The following is a 19,918-nucleotide window of genomic DNA, read 5'->3' on the forward strand; positions in this document are numbered from 1 at the left end:
TTGTGCCGCCTTCTTGCAGTCGGAGTGGCAGGATGTGGTCAAGTCCTGCTTTGTTTGTTTTAGGCTTGTGTTAGGACTTGGGCTTACAGTAATACTTCGAGTGGGAAGTGGAACGGTCACTGCAGTGGCCCCACAACCGGGACTGAATCGGAGCCCACGACTTGGAGCGGGATCTATGGAAAAAGGCGCTACTTCCTGTGCTCTGCAACATACAGCTTCACCTGCCAATCTTGAATTCCCTTCGGGTGCATTTATCAAATGACTCAGAGTTGCGTCCCAAGCCCAGACATCAAAGACGCACCTCTTTCTGATCTCTGATAAACATGTGTATCCTGCAGTCACATCATAGCTTGAATCCTGTTAATTTTGGTGTGGACAGCATTAATCAGAAACCCAATACATTCAGGAGCGGAACATCGGATCCGCTTCAGAAGGCGCAAAAAGAAAGGAACTCACATCAGCGTAGTGATGGTAATTACAAGCAACTTCGCTGTGCCGTTTCTGGGATGGCATGAACCAAAGTGTTGGTGCACACCCCCAACTACCGGTGGGCAGGAGCACTGCTATTAAAATCTCATGCTATAGTATGCGCCTGAGGAATATTCTAAAGTGAAGAAACTGTAGTTAGAAGTCTCCATCAGAAAGGCAATTCAAGAAAGACGCAACTTTAAGAACCCTGCTGTGGCATTCATTCCACATACAAGAGACAGCTGATAACAGAAGAGAAGCGCACAGGGCTCCGCAGAACGTTGAAACTGCCACGTTACCTCATCAGGTTCTAAGCCTTCTTATGCACTGCTATCACTTGCTTGAAACATTCGGTGCAGGGGGCGGGGGGGGGGGGGGGAGGGGGGGGGTTGAGCTGATTCTGTCATGTGCTTTCTTGTGTTTCTAGTGAGGCCAGTTCAAGGCCTGACATAAGTCAATTTGTCTCTGTGCCTAGACCTTGAGAAATCTGTGTAAATATGTTGTTGATTTGTTGGCGTGTGCAGACTCGTAATCTTTGCTTGCTACCTCCTGTGCAACTCAAAGGTATGTGGAAACACTTCATATCTCACTTAGAGTCTGAAGTCTTTTCAGGTGCTTGTCCAGGTGAGTTATGTGCATTATGCTACTTTGCTGAGCCGAACTGTTGTTCTTCCTAACGTGTGGCTGCACACCGTTCCACATGGACTACTGTATGGGTTCTGTTTTTGCCTCACCACCATATTAATACTTTTTATAAGGAGCTTCCATACACAATTTACATCTGGTGTTACTACTATCCAATTTATTTTTACTTAATGAACTGATCTTCGAAGTCTTTAATGAGAATGAAACTAATGTCCTGCAGGTCACAGCAAATCCAGTGAATGTTAAACATTCATGACAAAGAATAGTTTTGATGCAGCTACCTGGCTTTGGGACCTATACATAAAGGCATTTAGGAGTACGTAAAGTAGTATTCCTCTAGTGCTCTTTTAAGTAAGCATTAGTGCAGGTGGTACTGCATGGTTACCAGGCATGTTCCCCTTCCTTGAGTGACCCTAGTACATGTGAAATTTATACCCTCCCTAACAGGGCATATGTCCTAAAAAAAAAAGAAGTGGGGAACGCTCCAAGTTAGGTGGTGTCACAGGAAGTGACGTCGCAACAGGAATTAACGTCACAAAAAGTAGTTCCCTCTTATTACAGGGAGACCCGCTTCACTTGGGGGACCTCGTTAACACACTGTGGAATGTAGCGTAATTCTCTGTGCGTTTTTGGGAAAGATTCTGTGAAAAGCTCTGTGAATCGACCCGGCAAGGTTACACGGAGATGGGGGCAGGTACAATTCAGCTACAGTTCAGCTCTCCCAAAATCTACAGTACATTAACCAGATCAGGCGCTGGCCATTAGCCACAGTTCACTCATTCCTAAGGGGCCCTCTTGTAGCCTAGTACACCCGCTACCACCATGTGCCCCCTGGCAGCTGCCATGCTCCTTCCCATTGTAATCCATGAACCACCATACTTAGTGGTAAAAGTATATGCACCTCCGAGAGGGGAACCTTGAAAGCCTCGGCAATCTTTCCATGCAGCTCTGATGGAGCGAGATACAGAAGATTTTGTGTGTACCTCATTCAGATCAATCACCTCCATAATAAAGAAATACATTAATTTTGATTGCTGTGTATTAACCAAGACACACACATTACATGTGGGAAATGCTTTGCACTAACAGGTTTAAATAACATATTAATTGGTGATGTAAAACGCATGTTTAATCTATTTTGTGCATTTAAGTGGTGTAATAATGCATGTCTGTGTCATAATATGCATTGTGCATTTGCATGTTGCTTTCTGCTTTATTTTTAATGGCTTGCAGTGTGATGCGTTTCTGCTAGGTAACAGTTTTAAAGGGTAAATATTAGCATTGGTGGTTGGGGGGGACAGAAAACACATATATTCTGTGTATTCACATTTTCTTTTTATCGTAGTTTTGGTGGGTTGCCAATTCCAAAATGGCTTCACTTTTCCCGGTTCTGCGCAGTTGAGCAACCTTAAAATCATTTTGCTGAAAGAAACTCGTCCATGCTCTGTGCCACACTGACAACTTCTCAACCTCCGCTAACTATGATTCGAGGCCACTTGATAATGAAAGCTGATGAAGTGGCTGCAGGCCAAAGTGATAAGTACGAGAACAGTTGAATGTCTGCCAAGGACAAAAGCAGAGTGTCTTTCAAAAATGACCACGTGGAAAACAGCAGAATCACTGAAAATGAACATTTAAACAAAAAGGCCAAAAGACGAACAGAAACTGTTGAACATGTATTTATCAGTTTGTCAAAGAAAGTTAGTTACAAGCATCCTGGAAGTTGAGAAATGCATGGACAAGCCGAATTTGTATCTGTCAACTTTTAATCAGAAGGTTATTCATGAACATCCTGAAACTTAAGCAATACATTGTTGATTTACGAACATCCTGAGAGCTAATAATTGCAATATCATGACCACTCAGAGAATGGGAACCGGAAAGTGTTGAAACATTTGAGGGTAGTGAGCCAGAAAATTCAGTATAAATATTAGAGCAAAATTGGGGTTTGTGGTCATTAGAGCCAATTGCAGAGGGAGATGCTTTTTGCACTGCAGCTGTTTGCAGAGATGCTGGGAGCCTGAAACTATGCCAGAGTGCTTGCTGATAACCCCTGTAGGTTGGAGATTCGTTGCGGGATACAGAGCCTGAGTGAGAGACTGCGTCCGAGACTTTGCCAAGCGCGAGTTTAAAGGAGCGCGCACTTAGGACCCGGTCCCCCGGGCCCGCCTCCCAGTCACGTAGGTAGGGGACGGTCGGCTCGCCCAATGGGCGCCCAGCCGTCAAGTGCTTTCGGGTCAGGGGAAGTGACGCACATCCGGTGCAGCAGGAGGGCGGAGAACTTTGGCCTATTTAGGGTCAAGTGCCCGTGGCCTCGACCTCTTCCCTCTGCTGCACCGGGACCGGCTGACCTCACCTTATATGCCCACCCCCCCCCATTGCCTACCCTTAGTTCTTTGCTAACTGGTTTTCTGGAGCGGAGGCCGGAGGATTCGGGAGCAGCGGCGAGACAACACTGCTGAGCCTGGCGGAGAGGTGATGAAGAGGAGCGCAAGGGACTTGGAGACCGTCCATCTCACCAGGTACGGAGTCGGGTGCTCGGGGGACCTGCTGGCGACCGTGGATTACGGGAGGAGGTCGGTGGTGTAAATTAGGTGGGGGACTGCTCCGGTGGTCTGCGGCTGCCGGGGGCTCCGGGATGCGGGCTCCTTCGGGGGCTCCGTGGGCGGTCTTCAAAGGGTTGGGGTGTGGTGAGCATTAAGCAGTGTCTAGGCATCCAGGGTCTCGAGAAGCCGGAAGCCGGGAGAGGAGCAGCGGCGCATAGGCGCGAGGCAGAGACAGGCTTGAAACTGCGTGTTCTGGGGCCATTAGAATCAACCAGTAGAGAGCAATGATCGGAAGCGTACCTCGTGGCTGGACATGGGCGATAATTAGGCGGCAGTTTTCACGCGCCAAAAATCTGAAGTTGCAAGTCGAACGGTGGTTATTATTTTGCAGTGATATATTGCAGGGAGTATAGCCCATTTGTGTCGATCCCCAAGCAGGTGTGCTCGGCCTATTGTTCCATTAGTAATCCGACTACAGTGCTAGTTGTGGGGGTTAATGCCCATTCGTGGAGTGGGTGCTAGTTTGTGGACCCCAGGGGTTTAGAGGCGACACTATGGCACATTAAACAATTTTAGCGGCGCTTACGCGCGAGGGAGGATCGCAGCGGGGGGGTCTGCCCAGGGCAAGCTGTGAATACCATGCGCGTGGTGTGTTGCCCAGGGGACGACCTGAGTGGCTGCGAGTATGCTGCCAGGAAAGGCAGGGAGCCCCTCAGTGTTAAAGTTGGTGGGTGCTCGCATCATCTTGGCAGGCGGGGGTACTTGCTGCTTCCTTCCAGACCTGTCTGTGGGCACCAGTTTTGGTGTACCTTCAAAGACGTTGTCTGGTCTCCCTTGGGATAGAGGGGAGACAGAGCGGAAAGATAATACAGTTTCTCTACAAACTCTCGGCCGGCGTCGACCACGTTGTCTCACCAAGGGCTGGCATTCCACAGTTAAAAAAAAAAAGCAACAAAGGGTGACCCTCTAACGAAGGTGATTGCTGGAGCGCGGGCCAACGCCCCAGGCATACGTGCCCTGGATCAGTGAACTTGTTTATCAGAGGGTTCCCTTAAGGATACAATTAGCCGCCGTCAAATTACAACGGCATGTAATCTGTGGCAGAGGGTGGTGTCAAGTGCGGAGCACGATTCATTAATCAACATGACCGACAATAACACACAGCCACACCATTACTGGGTGGCTACAAACTGTTTAAGTAGTGCCTGTGAAGGGAACCCCCATACTAAGGGGAAATGGAGTTCCCAGGGTGTGTAAGACGCAGAGTTCAGATCTGACACATCAGGGCACCTGGCCACATGCTTCTTTTGAAACCCCTCGATTCTTTTACTAGTTTAGTTAAATCGTACCTTCCTGACACCAGGCCGAACTAGCCAAAATCTAGCCAACCGCTAGTCCAGCATTCAGTTTTCTAGGTAATGATGGGGGTCCTTCAGCCCAACTAATCTCTAGCTGATGGTCACTATTCTGACTAATCAGAGAAATGGATCACCTTCCATTTTATTATAGCTACCCGCTCTCTAGTCTGGCATACCTATAGTAGTAGTAGTAGAAAAGCTTTATTCGAGTTATAGACTCATAAAAGCACAACATGCATATTATAAAAACATCACACTTAATCAGGGCATTTCATTCAGTACATTAAAACAGTTGCGCAAGCTTAATCATTGTAAAACAAAACATTATACAAGTAAAACATAATCAAGAAACATTAGGAGAAACAGAAAGGGCTCTCCGCCTAATGGACCAAGCCCACCCCAGGTACTTTGCTATTCCCATAACAATAGGCTCCTCAGAAGTAGTGCAAATAATTCTCTGCGCCTCAGCCGCACTGGATGTCCCAAGGTTCTTACAGATAGGGGTTAACCAGACCCTTCTTGGGGAGGCATAAGCCTTACAAGCAAATAGGAAGTGTCCCACACTTTCCTTAGTTGCGCCGCATGCTGGGCAGCACTGGGTGTTCAAACTCTTCCACCTGCCTGTTAGATCTCTCAACGGGAGGGAACCAGATCTTAATTGGAAAAACAATTTTCTGTCCATAGGAACAGTTATACTGTCCCAGTAATTTTCTAGAGCAGGACACATTTTACTTTCCAAAAAGCGACCTCCCATTGAGTCAGATTTAACCCTTCTCCAAAGCCTCTCGTCTATCCATTCCCAATATAGTGCTTTAAGTGTATTTTTGCTTGGGAACACTTCCCCCGACGGATTGTCCCAAAGGTTGGAAAGACCTAGTTCGCCTAGCAATACCCTTAGGTTTTTCAGCCATGATATTTTATGGAATGTATCACTCTTGTTTATTGCCAGGAAGCCTTCCCCATAATGCCTAATTTCAGGGGTGGACCAAAGTCGCCTCCAGTATAAGATGGGACGCAGTCTGGCTCGGTCGGTTACCGATCTTCTTCCCAGGTCAAGACTAAGAGGGATTAATGGTGTACTCTGGGGCAATCCCGTAATACCCCTAAGAAACCTGTTCTCAGCTATCTGTATTGAGGTTAAGTTGTCAAAACCAAACAGCTCCGCCCCATATAAGGCCGATCCTATTGCCTTAGCATCGTATACAGCGAGGACAGGTTTTATGGGTTTTGTTTTGGATCTATTGTGCTCCACCCGTAAGGCCCCCGATATTTGCTGATGTTTCAGGACCGCCTTTTCTATGTGGTGGGACCAACCATAATTACTTGCGATTTGTACCCCTAGGTAGGTGAACTCCCTTACGACCTCAAGCCCAATATTATTCAAGTGTATCCTAGGGCGAGGCTTCTGTTCTTGGGAGAAAGCCATCAGCTTGGTCTTGCCTATGTTTACTTCCAGGCCATGCTCCTGGCAAAAGTCATCAAAAACATTCAGGGCCCGTTGCAATCCAGCTGGGGTTTTGGATATTATCAAAGTGTCGTCAGCGAACATCAGGATCGGAACCCTGATGCCCGCCAACGAAGGCGCATCCACACTAGCGTCCTGCATCCTGCTGACTATCCCATTGATATATAATGTGAAGAGCAAGGGCGCCATTGCACAACCTTGGCGCACCCCACGCTCCACAGGGAAGTCAGTTGAGGATTGGCCATTTGTCCCCCACTGTACTTTGGCAAAATTGCATTCGTGCAACCTCATAACCAAAGTAAGCAATTCTGCGGGAATGCCTATCTTACTTAACACTGTCCAGAGCTTGCCCCTTGGGACTAGGTCGAAGGCAGCCCGCAGGTCGACAAAAGCGACATACAGGCTGCCCCCACCAAGAAGAACCGTCCCCCACCGTAACATAGTGAAGCGAAACACCTGGTCGATGGTACTGGTAGCCCTTCGAAAGCCTGCCTGAAAAGGGGAAAGAGAATCATTTTCGTCCACCCAGTCCATAAGTTTGTTTACCACCATCTTCCCAATTACTTTTTGGACGGTGGCAATCAAACTTATGGGCCTGTAGTTAGCTGGAAGGGATCGATCTCCTTTTTTGTGGACGGGTATAATGATGGCTCCCCTCCACTGTTCCGGGACTTGCGCACCCTTTGCAATTGCGTTCCCCAATAGGAGCACATATCTGCCCCACCTATCTTTATCATTTTTAAAAACGTCCGAGGGTATCCCGTCTAATCCCGGGGCCCTACCCCCTTGAACGGAGCTAATTACACATTCAACTTCCTTGGCGGAAAACAAATCATCCTTAGGGAATACAGCCAAGATTACATCCGCACCACCCCACTCCTTTGTTTCAGCATATTGGGGCCTAAAGTAATTCACCCAATCGGATTCAGCAACATTATTATCCGGTTTGTTTGGGGTACCACCTCTGCCCCACTTTACTATCTTCCAGAAAAGCCTGGAATCCTTTGCTCCAGAGGCCTCCTTCAGTTCCTCCCAATGCTTCTCATCCCAGTCTTTTTTGGCCAAGAAAATGCTAGTGTTGTATTGCTTCCTGGCAGTTTTGATTGCTACACTGTCCCTGCTTCTGATAGCATTACCCAGTGTTAATCTGGCTGCCCTGCACTGTTTGTTAAACCACCCTGCCGGTTTAGAGGAAGCTGTGTGATTACCCTTACATGTTCTCATAAAGTATGGCTTTAGGGTGGCGAAAAGATTGTTATGGATTTCAGTGATCGCCCTAGATCCTGGCAGTGTTGCACTAGCTAATTCCATGGAAAGAATTGCTTTGTCCACTTCAGACCCAATAAAATCCATGGAGGCTGCATTCGCCAACACCGAGGGCCATTTCAATCTACGCATATTATTCGCCATGTCTGGGAGCAACCCATTACTAGCATGTAGATAAGGTTGAGTGTGCTTCCACCAGGTATGGGTCACACAGAGGGGGTTGTGATCACTTTCTATCCTGCCCTTGACTTCCATGTCACAAACCCCCTGCCAAAGATTAAGACTACAAATAACGTAGTCTATCCTGCTTCTATTATGACCATTATCATATGTGCACATACCTTCCTTATCTCCCTTCGTTCTACCATTGAGGGCACGCATCCCATATTCTAAACACTTAGCATTTAAGGAAAGAATATCTTTTGACCAACGTTTGACAGGGGCAAGATTCAGGGAGGGAACACCCCATAGATTGTCCTCTTCCTGTCCTAATGGGTTTTCGGTACTGTCTAGAGGCTCAAAAGTCCTATTTAAATCCCCAGCTATTACTATTCTGTTCCCAAGGGACTTTGATTGCAGAAAATTAAATAGAGCCTCTAAAGTGGGGGAACTCCCATTATTGCAACCTCTGGCATAGACATTATATAAATCTATCACACCCCACTCTACTGAGGAAATTCGTAGCATTTGAATATCTCTGCAGCCCAAGTCCCACATTTTCACAGTAAGTCCGGAACTCTGTTTAATCCAGACTGTGAGGCCTCCTTTGGGTCTACCCCTAGGACCTCGACATGCCGGGGTTGAAAAATTTAGGTAGCCTTGGAGGTAAATAGGATCACAGGCCCAAGTCTCCTGGAAGAAACACAGTTCAAACCCGTTAATGAAGTCGGCCCACGATTGTAACATCAACTTACTCCCCAATCCTGCAATGTTCCAAGATACAAAGCTTTCCATAGCAGGGCTATCACTACCCATTATATCAGAAGTGGGCAATCCCATGGGACTCAATTGTCCACCATCCTCATCTCCCAAATTGTGATCATTGTCCACAGTATTCTGTTCCATTAACACCTCACCACTCATGTTTTGCATTAAATCCCCGGTATTTTCCTCTACAGATGCAACATTTTCATCGCCTTCTGTTACCTTCAACACAACATCAGTACTCATTTCCGGGGTTTCGGGGACCCAACTTGGCTTCTGGTGTGAAAGGCATCCCCTTCTGTTAAGCTTTGGTCAATATCCCCAGTTCAAACATTGAGTGTCTTCCAGATTATTATGATTTGAACCAATATTTTGGGGTTGCCATTGCAGTAGGGTAGAGGGTGGGGGTGCAATCATTACCAACGGAGGATTGGTGGAACTATTTAGATTCATGGGCCCGCCTTTTAATAAGCATGTTTGTCTTGGGTAGAAAAAAGAAAGATCCACGATACCAATTCCACCACTACTTGTACCCCAACCCTGCCTTGTAATCCAACCAGCCACCCTGGGGTCTTGAAAATTGATGATAATACAGTCACCCCCCCAAGTTTTTACTGGTGTACCCAATCCAGTCGATCCTCCTTGCCCCTATTATCAACCCGTCCAGCCCCCCTGGGAGTGGTCTATTTTCCTTCAACCAGTGCATTACTTTATTTTTGAGCATCTGGAAGTTTTCTCTTTGACCGACTAAAAGAGGTGGAACATTAGTGAGAACCGCCACGAAAGGGTGGGAATCCGGGGTAAGATTCACAGGAGGAATCTTTCGGGGTTGTTTCTCCAAATAAGTCGGTGGTGGTCTATTAACCGGGGCACTAGGACAAGGGTTAGGGATATTTGATTTTTGCTGAGGATTTGTGGATAAAGCTTTAGTTGTCCTGGGGCCATTAAGGCCCTCTGCTCCAATATTTGTGTCGGGATTGGAAATACTTGGCATTGGCCGATGGTTACTTGCAACGGTGTTGCTGTTTTGTAGGCCCGTCTTATTCTTGTCCTTTACCATAGGGTGTTGGACCTTAGATGCTTTTTCCCTTGCACTAGTGCTCGGACAGACCTGCTCTGGTGAAATAAGCGGTTGACTTGGTCCCTTTGCCTGGGTCTTACTTATAGTGCAGCCTGCTTGGGGGAGTGTTACAACAACAGGCAGATTTTGTGCTTTTTCTGAAATTTCCTCAGCCCTACTAGACTCAGTTATCTTGGGCTGTAATTTAATTAGTGACTTAGTATGGAAAAAATTGTCCAGGGTAGCCTGCTCAAAGTGGTCTAGTCGATCCATTAACTTATTTACTTTGGCCTCAATGGGTGTCAAAAGCAACCTTAGTAATTTCTCCAACTCAGGTATCAATGAGTCTATTGGAGGAATGTTCGCAGCCAACCCGTTCCCCTGGGGGTCACTAAATGGTGGATTAGAACTCTCTATAACTACATTGTCCCCCTCATTTGGTAAGTCGCCACTTCCACTTACCCCGTTGTGTGCCTTTTGTGTAAATAAAGGATTTTTTACCACTTTTCTTACCTTGTTAGGGGGTTTGGAAGGATGGGATTTCCTTGGGGCAGTAATCCTTTTTCTTTTTACACATGGTTTTGGGCCTGACATACTAGTTTTAATTATGGTTTCCACTGTAGATGAATGAACAATGGGGTCTAAAGGTAAAGATGTGGACAGAGTGGCATTGTCCAATCTTTGTAGTGGGCCATCCTCAATCTCCAAAGTAGAGGGAGAAGTGCTTTGTATTTCAATCACCCCAGGCAAAGTTATAGAGGACAGAGGGGTTACCAATGCCGGATAAGCTTGCGGCAACCGTTTTTCCATGGAGCTTTTAAGAAGCTCAATGGACAGCCTACGGTCTGTACGTTTCTCTGCCAGTGAGATCTCTTTGTCTATATCTTGGTTGGGACGATTGAAAAAGAATTTGTCCAAGGGGCCTAGAATGGTCGTACCACCCTCAGAATGGGGAGGTGGTAAGCTGGTGGTATTTAACATGTGAGACATTATTGGTAGGATTTACGAGTACATAAACACAGTGGGGCACACAATATAATGAATCAATGGAGCCCCGAGAATAACAAATTACAGGAAACAGATCTCAAGTCCTACTCGTCAGTGGGGTGGCCCAGCCCGGCCTCCTTCGGCCCCTGACGGCCACAGACGGTCCCGCCCTTCTCCCGGGCTTCTCCCGGGCTTCTCCCGGCGCCCTCCCGCGCAGCGGAAGAGCAGGGCCCGTAATATATGCACGAATAGGTGAGAAGGGGGGAGGGGTCGGGGAGAGCGGCCCAGGTGTAGCAAGTCAGGCAGGCAGGCGGGCACTCCTGGGATATGTAGTCCCAGTGCAGCGCGCGCGCTCGCTCGCAGCCCCTACCAATATCCTTCCCTCAGCGTCCCCCTGTAAACAATGGCAGGCAGCACTCCAAGCGCAGCGGGACCCGCGTAGCGGGTTCCGCAAGAAGTGGGTTGATGGCTGATGGCAAACTCCAAGCTCCCAACTCCAACCAGGTCACAGCAAAAATGCAGAAAGGCGTCCCACTCGCCAGATCCAAAGAACAGCTGATAAATGCTCGGTGAGAGGGGGGAGGGGTCGGGGAGAGCGGCCCAGGTGTAGCAAGTCAGGCAGGCAGGCGGGCGCTCCTGGGATATGTAGTCCCAGTGCAGCGCGCGCGCTCGCTCGCAGCCCCTACCAATATCCTTCCCTCAGCGTCCCCCTGTAAACAATGGCAGGCAGCACTCCAAGCGCAGCGGGACCCGCGTAGCGGGTTCCGCAAGAAGTGGGTTGATGGCTGATGGCAAACTCCAAGCTCCCAACTCCAACCAGGTCACAGCAAAAATGCAGAAAGGCGTCCCACTCGCCAGATCCAAAGAACAGCTGATAAATGCTCGGTGAGAGGGGGGAGGGGTCGGGGAGAGCGGCCCAGGTGTAGCAAGTCAGGCAGGCAGGCGGGCGCTCCTGGGATATGTAGTCCCAGTGCAGCGCGCGCGCTCGCTCGCAGCCCCTACCAATATCCTTCCCTCAGCGTCCCCCTGTAAACAATGGCAGGCAGCACTCCAAGCGCAGCGGGACCCGCGTAGCGGGTTCCGCAAGAAGTGGGTTGATGGCTGATGGCAAACTCCAAGCTCCCAACTCCAACCAGGTCACAGCAAAAATGCAGAAAGGCGTCCCACTCGCCAGATCCAAAGAACAGCTGATAAATGCTCGGTGAGAGGGGGGAGGGGTCGGGGAGAGCGGCCCAGGTGTAGCAAGTCAGGCAGGCAGGCGGGCGCTCCTGGGATATGTAGTCCCAGTGCAGCGCGCGCGCTCGCTCGCAGCCCCTACCAATATCCTTCCCTCAGCGTCCCCCTGTAAACAATGGCAGGCAGCACTCCAAGCGCAGCGGGACCCGCGTAGCGGGTTCCGCAAGAAGTGGGTTGATGGCTGATGGCAAACTCCAAGCTCCCAACTCCAACCAGGTCACAGCAAAAATGCAGAAAGGCGTCCCACTCGCCAGATCCAAAGAACAGCTGATAAATGCTCGGTGAGAGGGGGGAGGGGTCGGGGAGAGCGGCCCAGGTGTAGCAAGTCAGGCAGGCAGGCGGGCGCTCCTGGGATATGTAGTCCCAGTGCAGCGCGCGCGCTCGCTCGCAGCCCCTACCAATATCCTTCCCTCAGCGTCCCCCTGTAAACAATGGCAGGCAGCACTCCAAGCGCAGCGGGACCCGCGTAGCGGGTTCCGCAAGAAGTGGGTTGATGGCTGATGGCAAACTCCAAGCTCCCAACTCCAACCAGGTCACAGCAAAAATGCAGAAAGGCGTAGTGTAGCTAGTGATTATGGAAGGGCAGATCAGTCACATATCAGTTCGGTAGCCTACAGCGAGTCGTATAGTTGTGCGGATAGCTAGCCGATCTGTGGACTAACTGATTCCTAGCTAACAGATCACTCGTCTAATAAACCCATTAGCGAGTTGATCTTTTTGATTAACTAGGGGGAGCTTTCCTTCAGTTTTACTAGTTTGTGGCTCTCACTACGCCAGTCAAGGATATTGGTAGTAGATTGAAGGAACTGACGCATAGCCGTTATATACTCATGATAAGTGATTTATACGTCTTAAATCAGCAGATGGCTTGTACTAAGGAACCAACGGCCTCAGTTGAATTGGCTAGAATTGGGGCATCAACCTTAGCAGCAAGGGCAGGCTCACCATCTAACACTGTGTCAAAAATGGGATACTGGGTGGCTGTGGAATGATGTTTTGCAATTTGGTCATGACTGTGCCTGACTTTTCCATTTCTCTCCTGTTCAGTAGGGTGCCCTGCCACGGTGGTACAGTACTGGGGCACTCTTCCCCGACGGTCGGAGAGGGGCAGTTAACGGAGTTTGCAGGGCTGGGAAGGGTCTGGCCCTTGGCTGAATTCGATGGTCAGGTATGATACCACACAGGGCGGAGGGATATCGGTAAGGTGAGGTATCCCAATGATCGCAGTTGCCGACAGAATTTGCGTGGTTAGGCGAATTCCCATTGGCCAGAATCGCCTGGTCTGCCAGGATATCACGCAGGACGTGGGGCTCCAGAGTGCGGGCGAGATCCTTGAACCTGGCAGTGAGGCGGCTTAACGGGGAGCTGGCAAAGTTGTGCTCAGCGAAGGGCCGCTTATGTCACATACCACACAGAACTCTGGGGACGCAATGTATCATCACGATGGAGTGCAGTTCCCTGAATTGGGCATGGATACATAGACCAAGGGACTTTGATCTTTTTCATGCAGAGCGCAGGTGGGGAGGGTGTCAGACCCGAAGGCCTTGGCCACCCTTGTGGCGGTAAAAAAACCTGCGAACAGTGACATTGACTTACAGAATGGAGGGGAGTCCCCCTTGCGGACTACCGAGGCCAGCACTGAGGGGAGCTCACCCGGGGAAAAGTGACCACCGGCTGGGGAGGCTGGGGAGGCTAGGGCAACAGATTACGAGCCTCCTGGGTCCCTGGGCAGCCTGGTGGTCGGGGGGTGGGCCCCGGTAATGGCGGACAAGGATCAGAGGTGGTGGCCCATCGCTCAATGGCGCAGGCGCGCTGCGCCTGCGTTGAAAACTCATTTTGAGAGGTGCGAGCCAGGAGGCCCCTTGGTGCTGGGGGGATAATAATATTGCAATTCATGAAAGTCAATATTAAAAGTGTGTTGTAATTTTGAAGTATGCAGTTGATTTGCCTTGTCATGTTTATGAAATGTTGATATTAAACATGGCCGTTTTTAAACCAACACAAATCTCTTTGGTTGATTTAACTGTCGGGTACTTTATGCTTGAAGAGGGAGGTGGGGCAATGCTGGGGGATCCGGGTCCTGTGCCAAGCGCGAGTTTAAAGGAGCACGCACTTAGGACCCGGTCCCCCGGGCCCGCCTCCCAGTCACGTAGGTAGGGGACGGTCGGCTCGCCCAATGGGCGTCCGGCCATCAAGTGCTTCCGGGCCAGGGGGAGTGACGCACATCCGGTGCAGCGGGGGGCGGAGACCTTTGGCCTATTTAGGGTCAAGTGCCCGTAGCCTCGACCTCTTCCCTCTGCTGCACCGAGACCGGCTAACCTCGCCTTATATGCTCCCCCCCATTGCCTACCCTTAGTTCTTTGTTAACTCCCACCCACCCGTCCCGTAGTCCAGAGTTTTGAGGCGGCGTGTTGTGGTAAAAAGACCTGCGAACAGTGACATTGACTTACAGAATGGAGGGGAGTCCGCCTTGTGAACTACCGAGGCCAGCACTGAGGGGAGAGACGGTAAGCTCGCCCGGGGAAAAGTGACCACCGGCTGGTGAGGCTAGGGCGACAAATTACGAGCCTCCTGGGTCCCTGGGCAGCCTGGTGGTCGGGGGTGGGCCCCGGTAATGGCGGACAAGTATCAGAGGTGGGGGCCCACCGCTCAAGGGCACAGGCGCGCTGCGCCTGCGTGCAAAACTCGTTTTGAGGGGTGCGAGCCAGGAGGCCCCTTGGTGCTGGGGGGATAATAATCTTGCAAATCACGAAAGTCAATATTAAAAGTGTGTTATAATTTTGAAGTATGCAGTTGATTTGCCTTGTCATGTTTATGAAATGTTGATATTAAACATGGCCGTTTTTAAACCCACACACATCTCTTTGGTTGATTTAACTGTGGGGTACTTTATGCTTGAAGAGGGAGGTGGGGCAATGCTGGGGGATCCGGGTCCTATGGGTTAGTAAGTATAGCTTTGGGGTTTAGTGCTGGGTATGCAGGTTTTTTAGAGTAGAAATCTTTAGAATTAAATGCATGTTTTTAACTATGGTGCTCTGATCTTTAATGCAAAATTTCACTTTCAGTTGCATTGACCAAGGTTTGATGTTTTATTTTAGAGAATAATGCAATTAATGTGAACCTGAATTTTCTCTTTATGATTAAACAGTTTTTCTTGATTTATTGCCTGAATAAATAGCAATGTTCAGTGAGAATTAACAATGATAGAATAAATGCTCATTTTCTTTTATGCAAATTAATTACATAAAATCTTTTGAATAAAAATTAGATAAATGAAGAAGTAAAGCTGGTCTTTGATTCTTCCTATGCCTAATTTTCATTCTAGCAGATCCATTGCCATTATGGTGGTGTGTCTGAATAAAAAGGTGTTTAAATGAAACCATGGTAATATGTTTTTAAAACTGCAGGTGTAAATAATAAATAGTTAAATGAGTTTAGACAGTCCGCCAATGTTATAGTAGGACTCTTGGGTTGTTGGCCAAATCTTTGAAGCTGAATTAAATGAGCAGAGTAAGTATGCAGTGTAATGGGCCCCACTGTTGAATGTTATGTGTGTTTCTGAGGTTTTAGAGAAATGGCCATGGCAATTTAGAGTTTATTTCTGGAGTCCCGCTGTAGCAGTTATAACTTGGTAGCAGAGTAGTGGTTGCTAAGGAAATTAGCTAGGGTTATGTATAAAGTGCTATATACAATTTGATGTACAGAATTATGACTAACATCTGTTGAGTTTGTATTACGTTATATGTAGTCCTGAAAAGGCTTTCAAGTGCTGAGTGAAGCCAGTGCCTCTGTCTGCAGGCAGAGGAAGTGTGGCAAGTAAAGTCGCAAAGTGCATTAGTCTGTTTCAAAGAAGTAGTATTGTATTATACTGTGGTGGTATCGTCGTATATCACTGTTTAGGGACCTTAGGTGTGAAGGGATAAATGTATAGCAAAGGCAGTCTATGAAATCTGGGCTTTCAAGTATAGGGATCATTGTGTATCCTGACTAAACCTTATCGCTGAGGAGAGTAGTAGGACTTAACCTGAGCTTGATAGAAGGGTAAAGGAGTGGAGTCTTTTTGCTAACAATAGAGGAATTCTGTGGTGGGTTAGATGGACACGCTGCCTACTGGTTACACAGAGTTCATGTATATTTGAGAAAGGGATTTCTGTATGAACGTGCGTAAATGGAATTGCAATATGCGTTCAAGTGAAACTCTGGGATTGTCTCTAAGGAGGTGAAAAAATCTCTGTATGTGCTTTCCTAGAGAAACAAGTTCATTATTGCCTGACAGAAGGGTAAAGCCAGTAGTGTTGCTTTATCGGCGCATCTAAAAAATTCTGAGGAGATAAGCGTTGTCTACTCCGGTTACAGAATACTTGTGTGATTGAGAAGATTCTATCACTTTATTAGCTAAACAGATTAGTGGAATTTTTTATGTAAGTTACTAATTGATTTTGTAAAATGTCTTGTAAATAGGGCTTCTTGAAAAATCCTTGTAAAGGAGGGGTCAGTCGGCGCTGCAGAATCCAGAGCGCTGGTGACTTCAAAAGTGTTGCGAAGGGATTGGTCCTCGTGACCAAGTCAGAGTAGGAGCTCATAGGTCCATCACGAAAAAGCGTGTTCTAATTGGTACGATAGTGTGAACCGCGCTGCTATAGGTTGGTGTACGGAACAGCAAATAGGGAAGCGCGCGATCTTTTTAAAGACAGGAAATTAACGGGAAAAATGTATTATATTAGTAAAGAGAGGAAAGTTTCACTGTTTGGAAAGGTAAAAAGATTGTTTGTGAAAGACAAGCCTGTAGAAAAACCGCAAATTAGATTAGAGTTTTCCCTAGGAACGCCTTTATCTCACATGCTAGAAAAGTATGACCTTCATACTTGCGTGTGGCTCTAGCATTGGGTGCAATATATACAAAAGGTGATGGTGAGCTTGCATTTCCTCAAGAAGGTTCCTTTAACATAGAGGTTTTACGAAATTTGAGAGAAACAATGATTAAACTTAGGCCTACACCTAGACCTAGGCAATTTGAAGTATTAATGGATTGGGAAGATGAGGCATATGAGAAAGCAAAACACAGATCAGAAGGAGGTTATGATTTTGGTTTGAATAAATATCAGAATAAGAATATTGAGGATAACATATGTAGATGGGAACAGGAAAATATATCAAATGATTGGTTTGCTGTCAGGAGTATGGGAGGATCTACAGGAGAGAAAAATAAAGAGGAAGAGAAGCATGTTCAAATTTTAGACTGTAAATATAGTGACACAAAAGATGAATTGCTAGATGACATTCCTGATAACAGATCACCTTCATATCAAAGGGAATCTGCAACAGTGGTGCCAAAGGTACCGCCAGCAGAAATTACAAAAGTTTTCCAAACTGTTCCAGTTCCCATAGGGATTAATGCAATAAATAGACAGGAACTTGTTCAAATTAATAGTACAGTAATGAAGCAAGAACTCCTTTCAATGAGTATTTGGCAAGAAAGACAAGTGATAAATAGGTCAAATATTGAAGAAGAAGAAAATGAATTAGGAGTTAAAACACGAGAATTGTCTGATAGTTTACAAGAAATGCCTATGAATATCGTAGCTTTAACATTCCCAATGAATATAGATTCTAAAATTTCTGTTTGCAAAAGTGAGGTAGAGGAAGAACATTCACTGACCATACTGTTAAATGAGGAAAAACCAGATCTTAAAAGAGAGTTATTATCTGTAAGTGTCAGGAATAAACTGCCTAGTGTGTATGAATTAGATACAATGACAGATTTGACAAAAACTCTGACTTACGTGAATGGAACTGAGATAATAGCTGAAAAACAGACTGGATGGTTGCAGGGAATAGAACCTAGAGAAAGATTAAACAAAGTCTCTTTAGGTCTGACAAGTGAGGAATTGGAAGAGTGGGTAGAAAGTGGCTACAGAAAAGATGCAGAATGCCAACAGATAGATATTGCAGAATTAAAGGTAGACATGGAGGAATCATAGTAAGGAAATGTAAGTATGAACAGATTAAAATGTCACCAGGATAAAGAGATACTCCTTATGAGTAGAAGCAATGCCTTGAAAAGTAATATTTGCAGGAAAACTGGATGAAGTTGGCAGTGAGACAGGAGTAGAAATTTCCAAATGTAGAGATTTGCAGAAACCATATATATCCAAATTCACAGAGAAGGGCATAGAAAATGTAAACAAAGCTGGAAGAAATGCTAAAATTAAAGAATTGCTGAGAAAAAGAAAGAAAGTTGAAAAATGGAGAAGCAGGTGGAGAAAGAAGAAAAAACGAATAACTGATAAGGGATCATTAGCAGTTCCTGCTGCTCACAAATGTGAAACTGACTGCATTATCACAGGGAATTGGTTTGCAGATGAATTGGCAAAATATTGCACAAAACAAGATTGTTCTTTGAATCAGACATGGGCGAAGAAAGACACTTTTCCCCAATATCACATGCTTACTAACACAGCAGAAACATGGGAAGAAGTAAGGAAAGTGCAGAATCAGGCAAGTGATGAGGAAAAGGAAACATGGGTAAGAGAAGGTTGCATACAAAAAGAAGAAAATTATTTTTGGGCCTACCAATATGAAAGAGCTGTTATGCCCAACAGTAGGTTTGCCCATTTTGAATACATGTATCATGGACAGGCACACACAGATAGGGAAACTGACCTTGCCAACAAAGTTATTAGACTGAATTGTGAAATACTGAGCAATAAAAAGAAACTGCATTGTGCCTGTTGTCCAGAAGCTTCTGAAATTGGTAAGCAGGTGATTGGCACAATGAATATCAAATTAGCAAAAATGTGTGATTCCACGGTCTTGAATTGGCTAGATGTTTCGCCCCTAGTTTTAGGAACCATGAGAAATACAAATGATAGAAGGACAGATTTAAATATGTGCAATCTACTAATGGGACAGGGAATGAGAAAAGCACATATACCTGGTCAGCAAGTCAGGCCACTTAGAAATGGACTGCACATTTTGGATGCATGTTCAGAATCAGGTGCAAAGCAACCAGAAGCTGGTAACACAAGAGAAACAAACTGTAAAACTGGTGATTTAAGACCAACAGACTGTGAGAGTGTACAGCATGGTGTAAGACTTAATGATTTTTCACCTGGCAACGAGTTAGAAAGAACCACAGAACTAAGACAACAGACAAAGACACCAAATCTGAAGTACAAATCGCTGAAATGGACATATATGGCACTTCCTGATATACAAGAGGAAGCAAATAGCCAGGAAAGTCTGAGAGTGACTGTACGAGAGGTGGTCAAGGAGGAAGAAAACTTGGAAATACAGAAAGTGGTCTTATCTGACACTAGAAGAGACAAGGATGAACAGGAAAATTCAAACAAAGACTGTGAACCTATAGATAGGGATGATTTACACATGAATTCAGGGATTATTTGAGGTGACCATAACAGTGTTATAGAAAACAATTCTGGGTTTTGGCACACATGATGAAGACGATTTTTGATGAACAATTTCCAAGTAGTTAAAATAAAAGAAGGGGCAAAGGACTGAAAGTCATTCAAGTGTGAAAACACACTTTGTACAGATAGTACATATTTAGTAGATTAGATTTATAGGATAACCTAGATACCATAGTAAATAGAATATGTTTTGCTTTAGGTATAAGATGTTTTTATGTTGTATCATTTTTTCTCTAATGAGACTGTTAACAATGTACCAATAGTTGCCACCGAAGATAGAACTGCACTTCAGAAGGATAAGTACATTTCAGATTTAGAACTAAAGATAACATTTTTTATCAAGAACAAGGGAAATGAGAAAGAATTTGCTGAATTAACAAAAATTATTGAGAAGAAGTGTCTGATCGAATACAATTTAGTGGAAAATATGGGTTGTTTTGGGTTTTTGGTGATGATTTACAAATCGTTCAAGGTATTCAGGATTTGTAATCATCAAAGGATGGAATTGATGGAGCGAGATACAGAAGATTTTG

General features: G+C 46.3%; 1 protein-coding gene across 1 annotated transcript; it reads left to right on the forward strand.

The window, feature by feature from the left end:
- The first annotated feature begins 18,399 nt into the window (after positions 1-18,399).
- Positions 18,400-19,362, forward strand: LOC147706915 (uncharacterized). Its single transcript, XM_086925596.1, has one exon. It carries the CDS (start codon positions 18,400-18,402, stop codon positions 19,360-19,362), a length of 963 nt encoding a protein of 320 aa, XP_086781722.1.
- The last annotated feature ends 556 nt before the right edge of the window (positions 19,363-19,918 follow it).

This window comes from Lissotriton vulgaris, chromosome 6, assembly GCF_964263255.1.
Source record: "Lissotriton vulgaris chromosome 6, aLisVul1.2, whole genome shotgun sequence".
NCBI lineage: Eukaryota > Metazoa > Chordata > Amphibia > Caudata > Salamandridae > Lissotriton > Lissotriton vulgaris.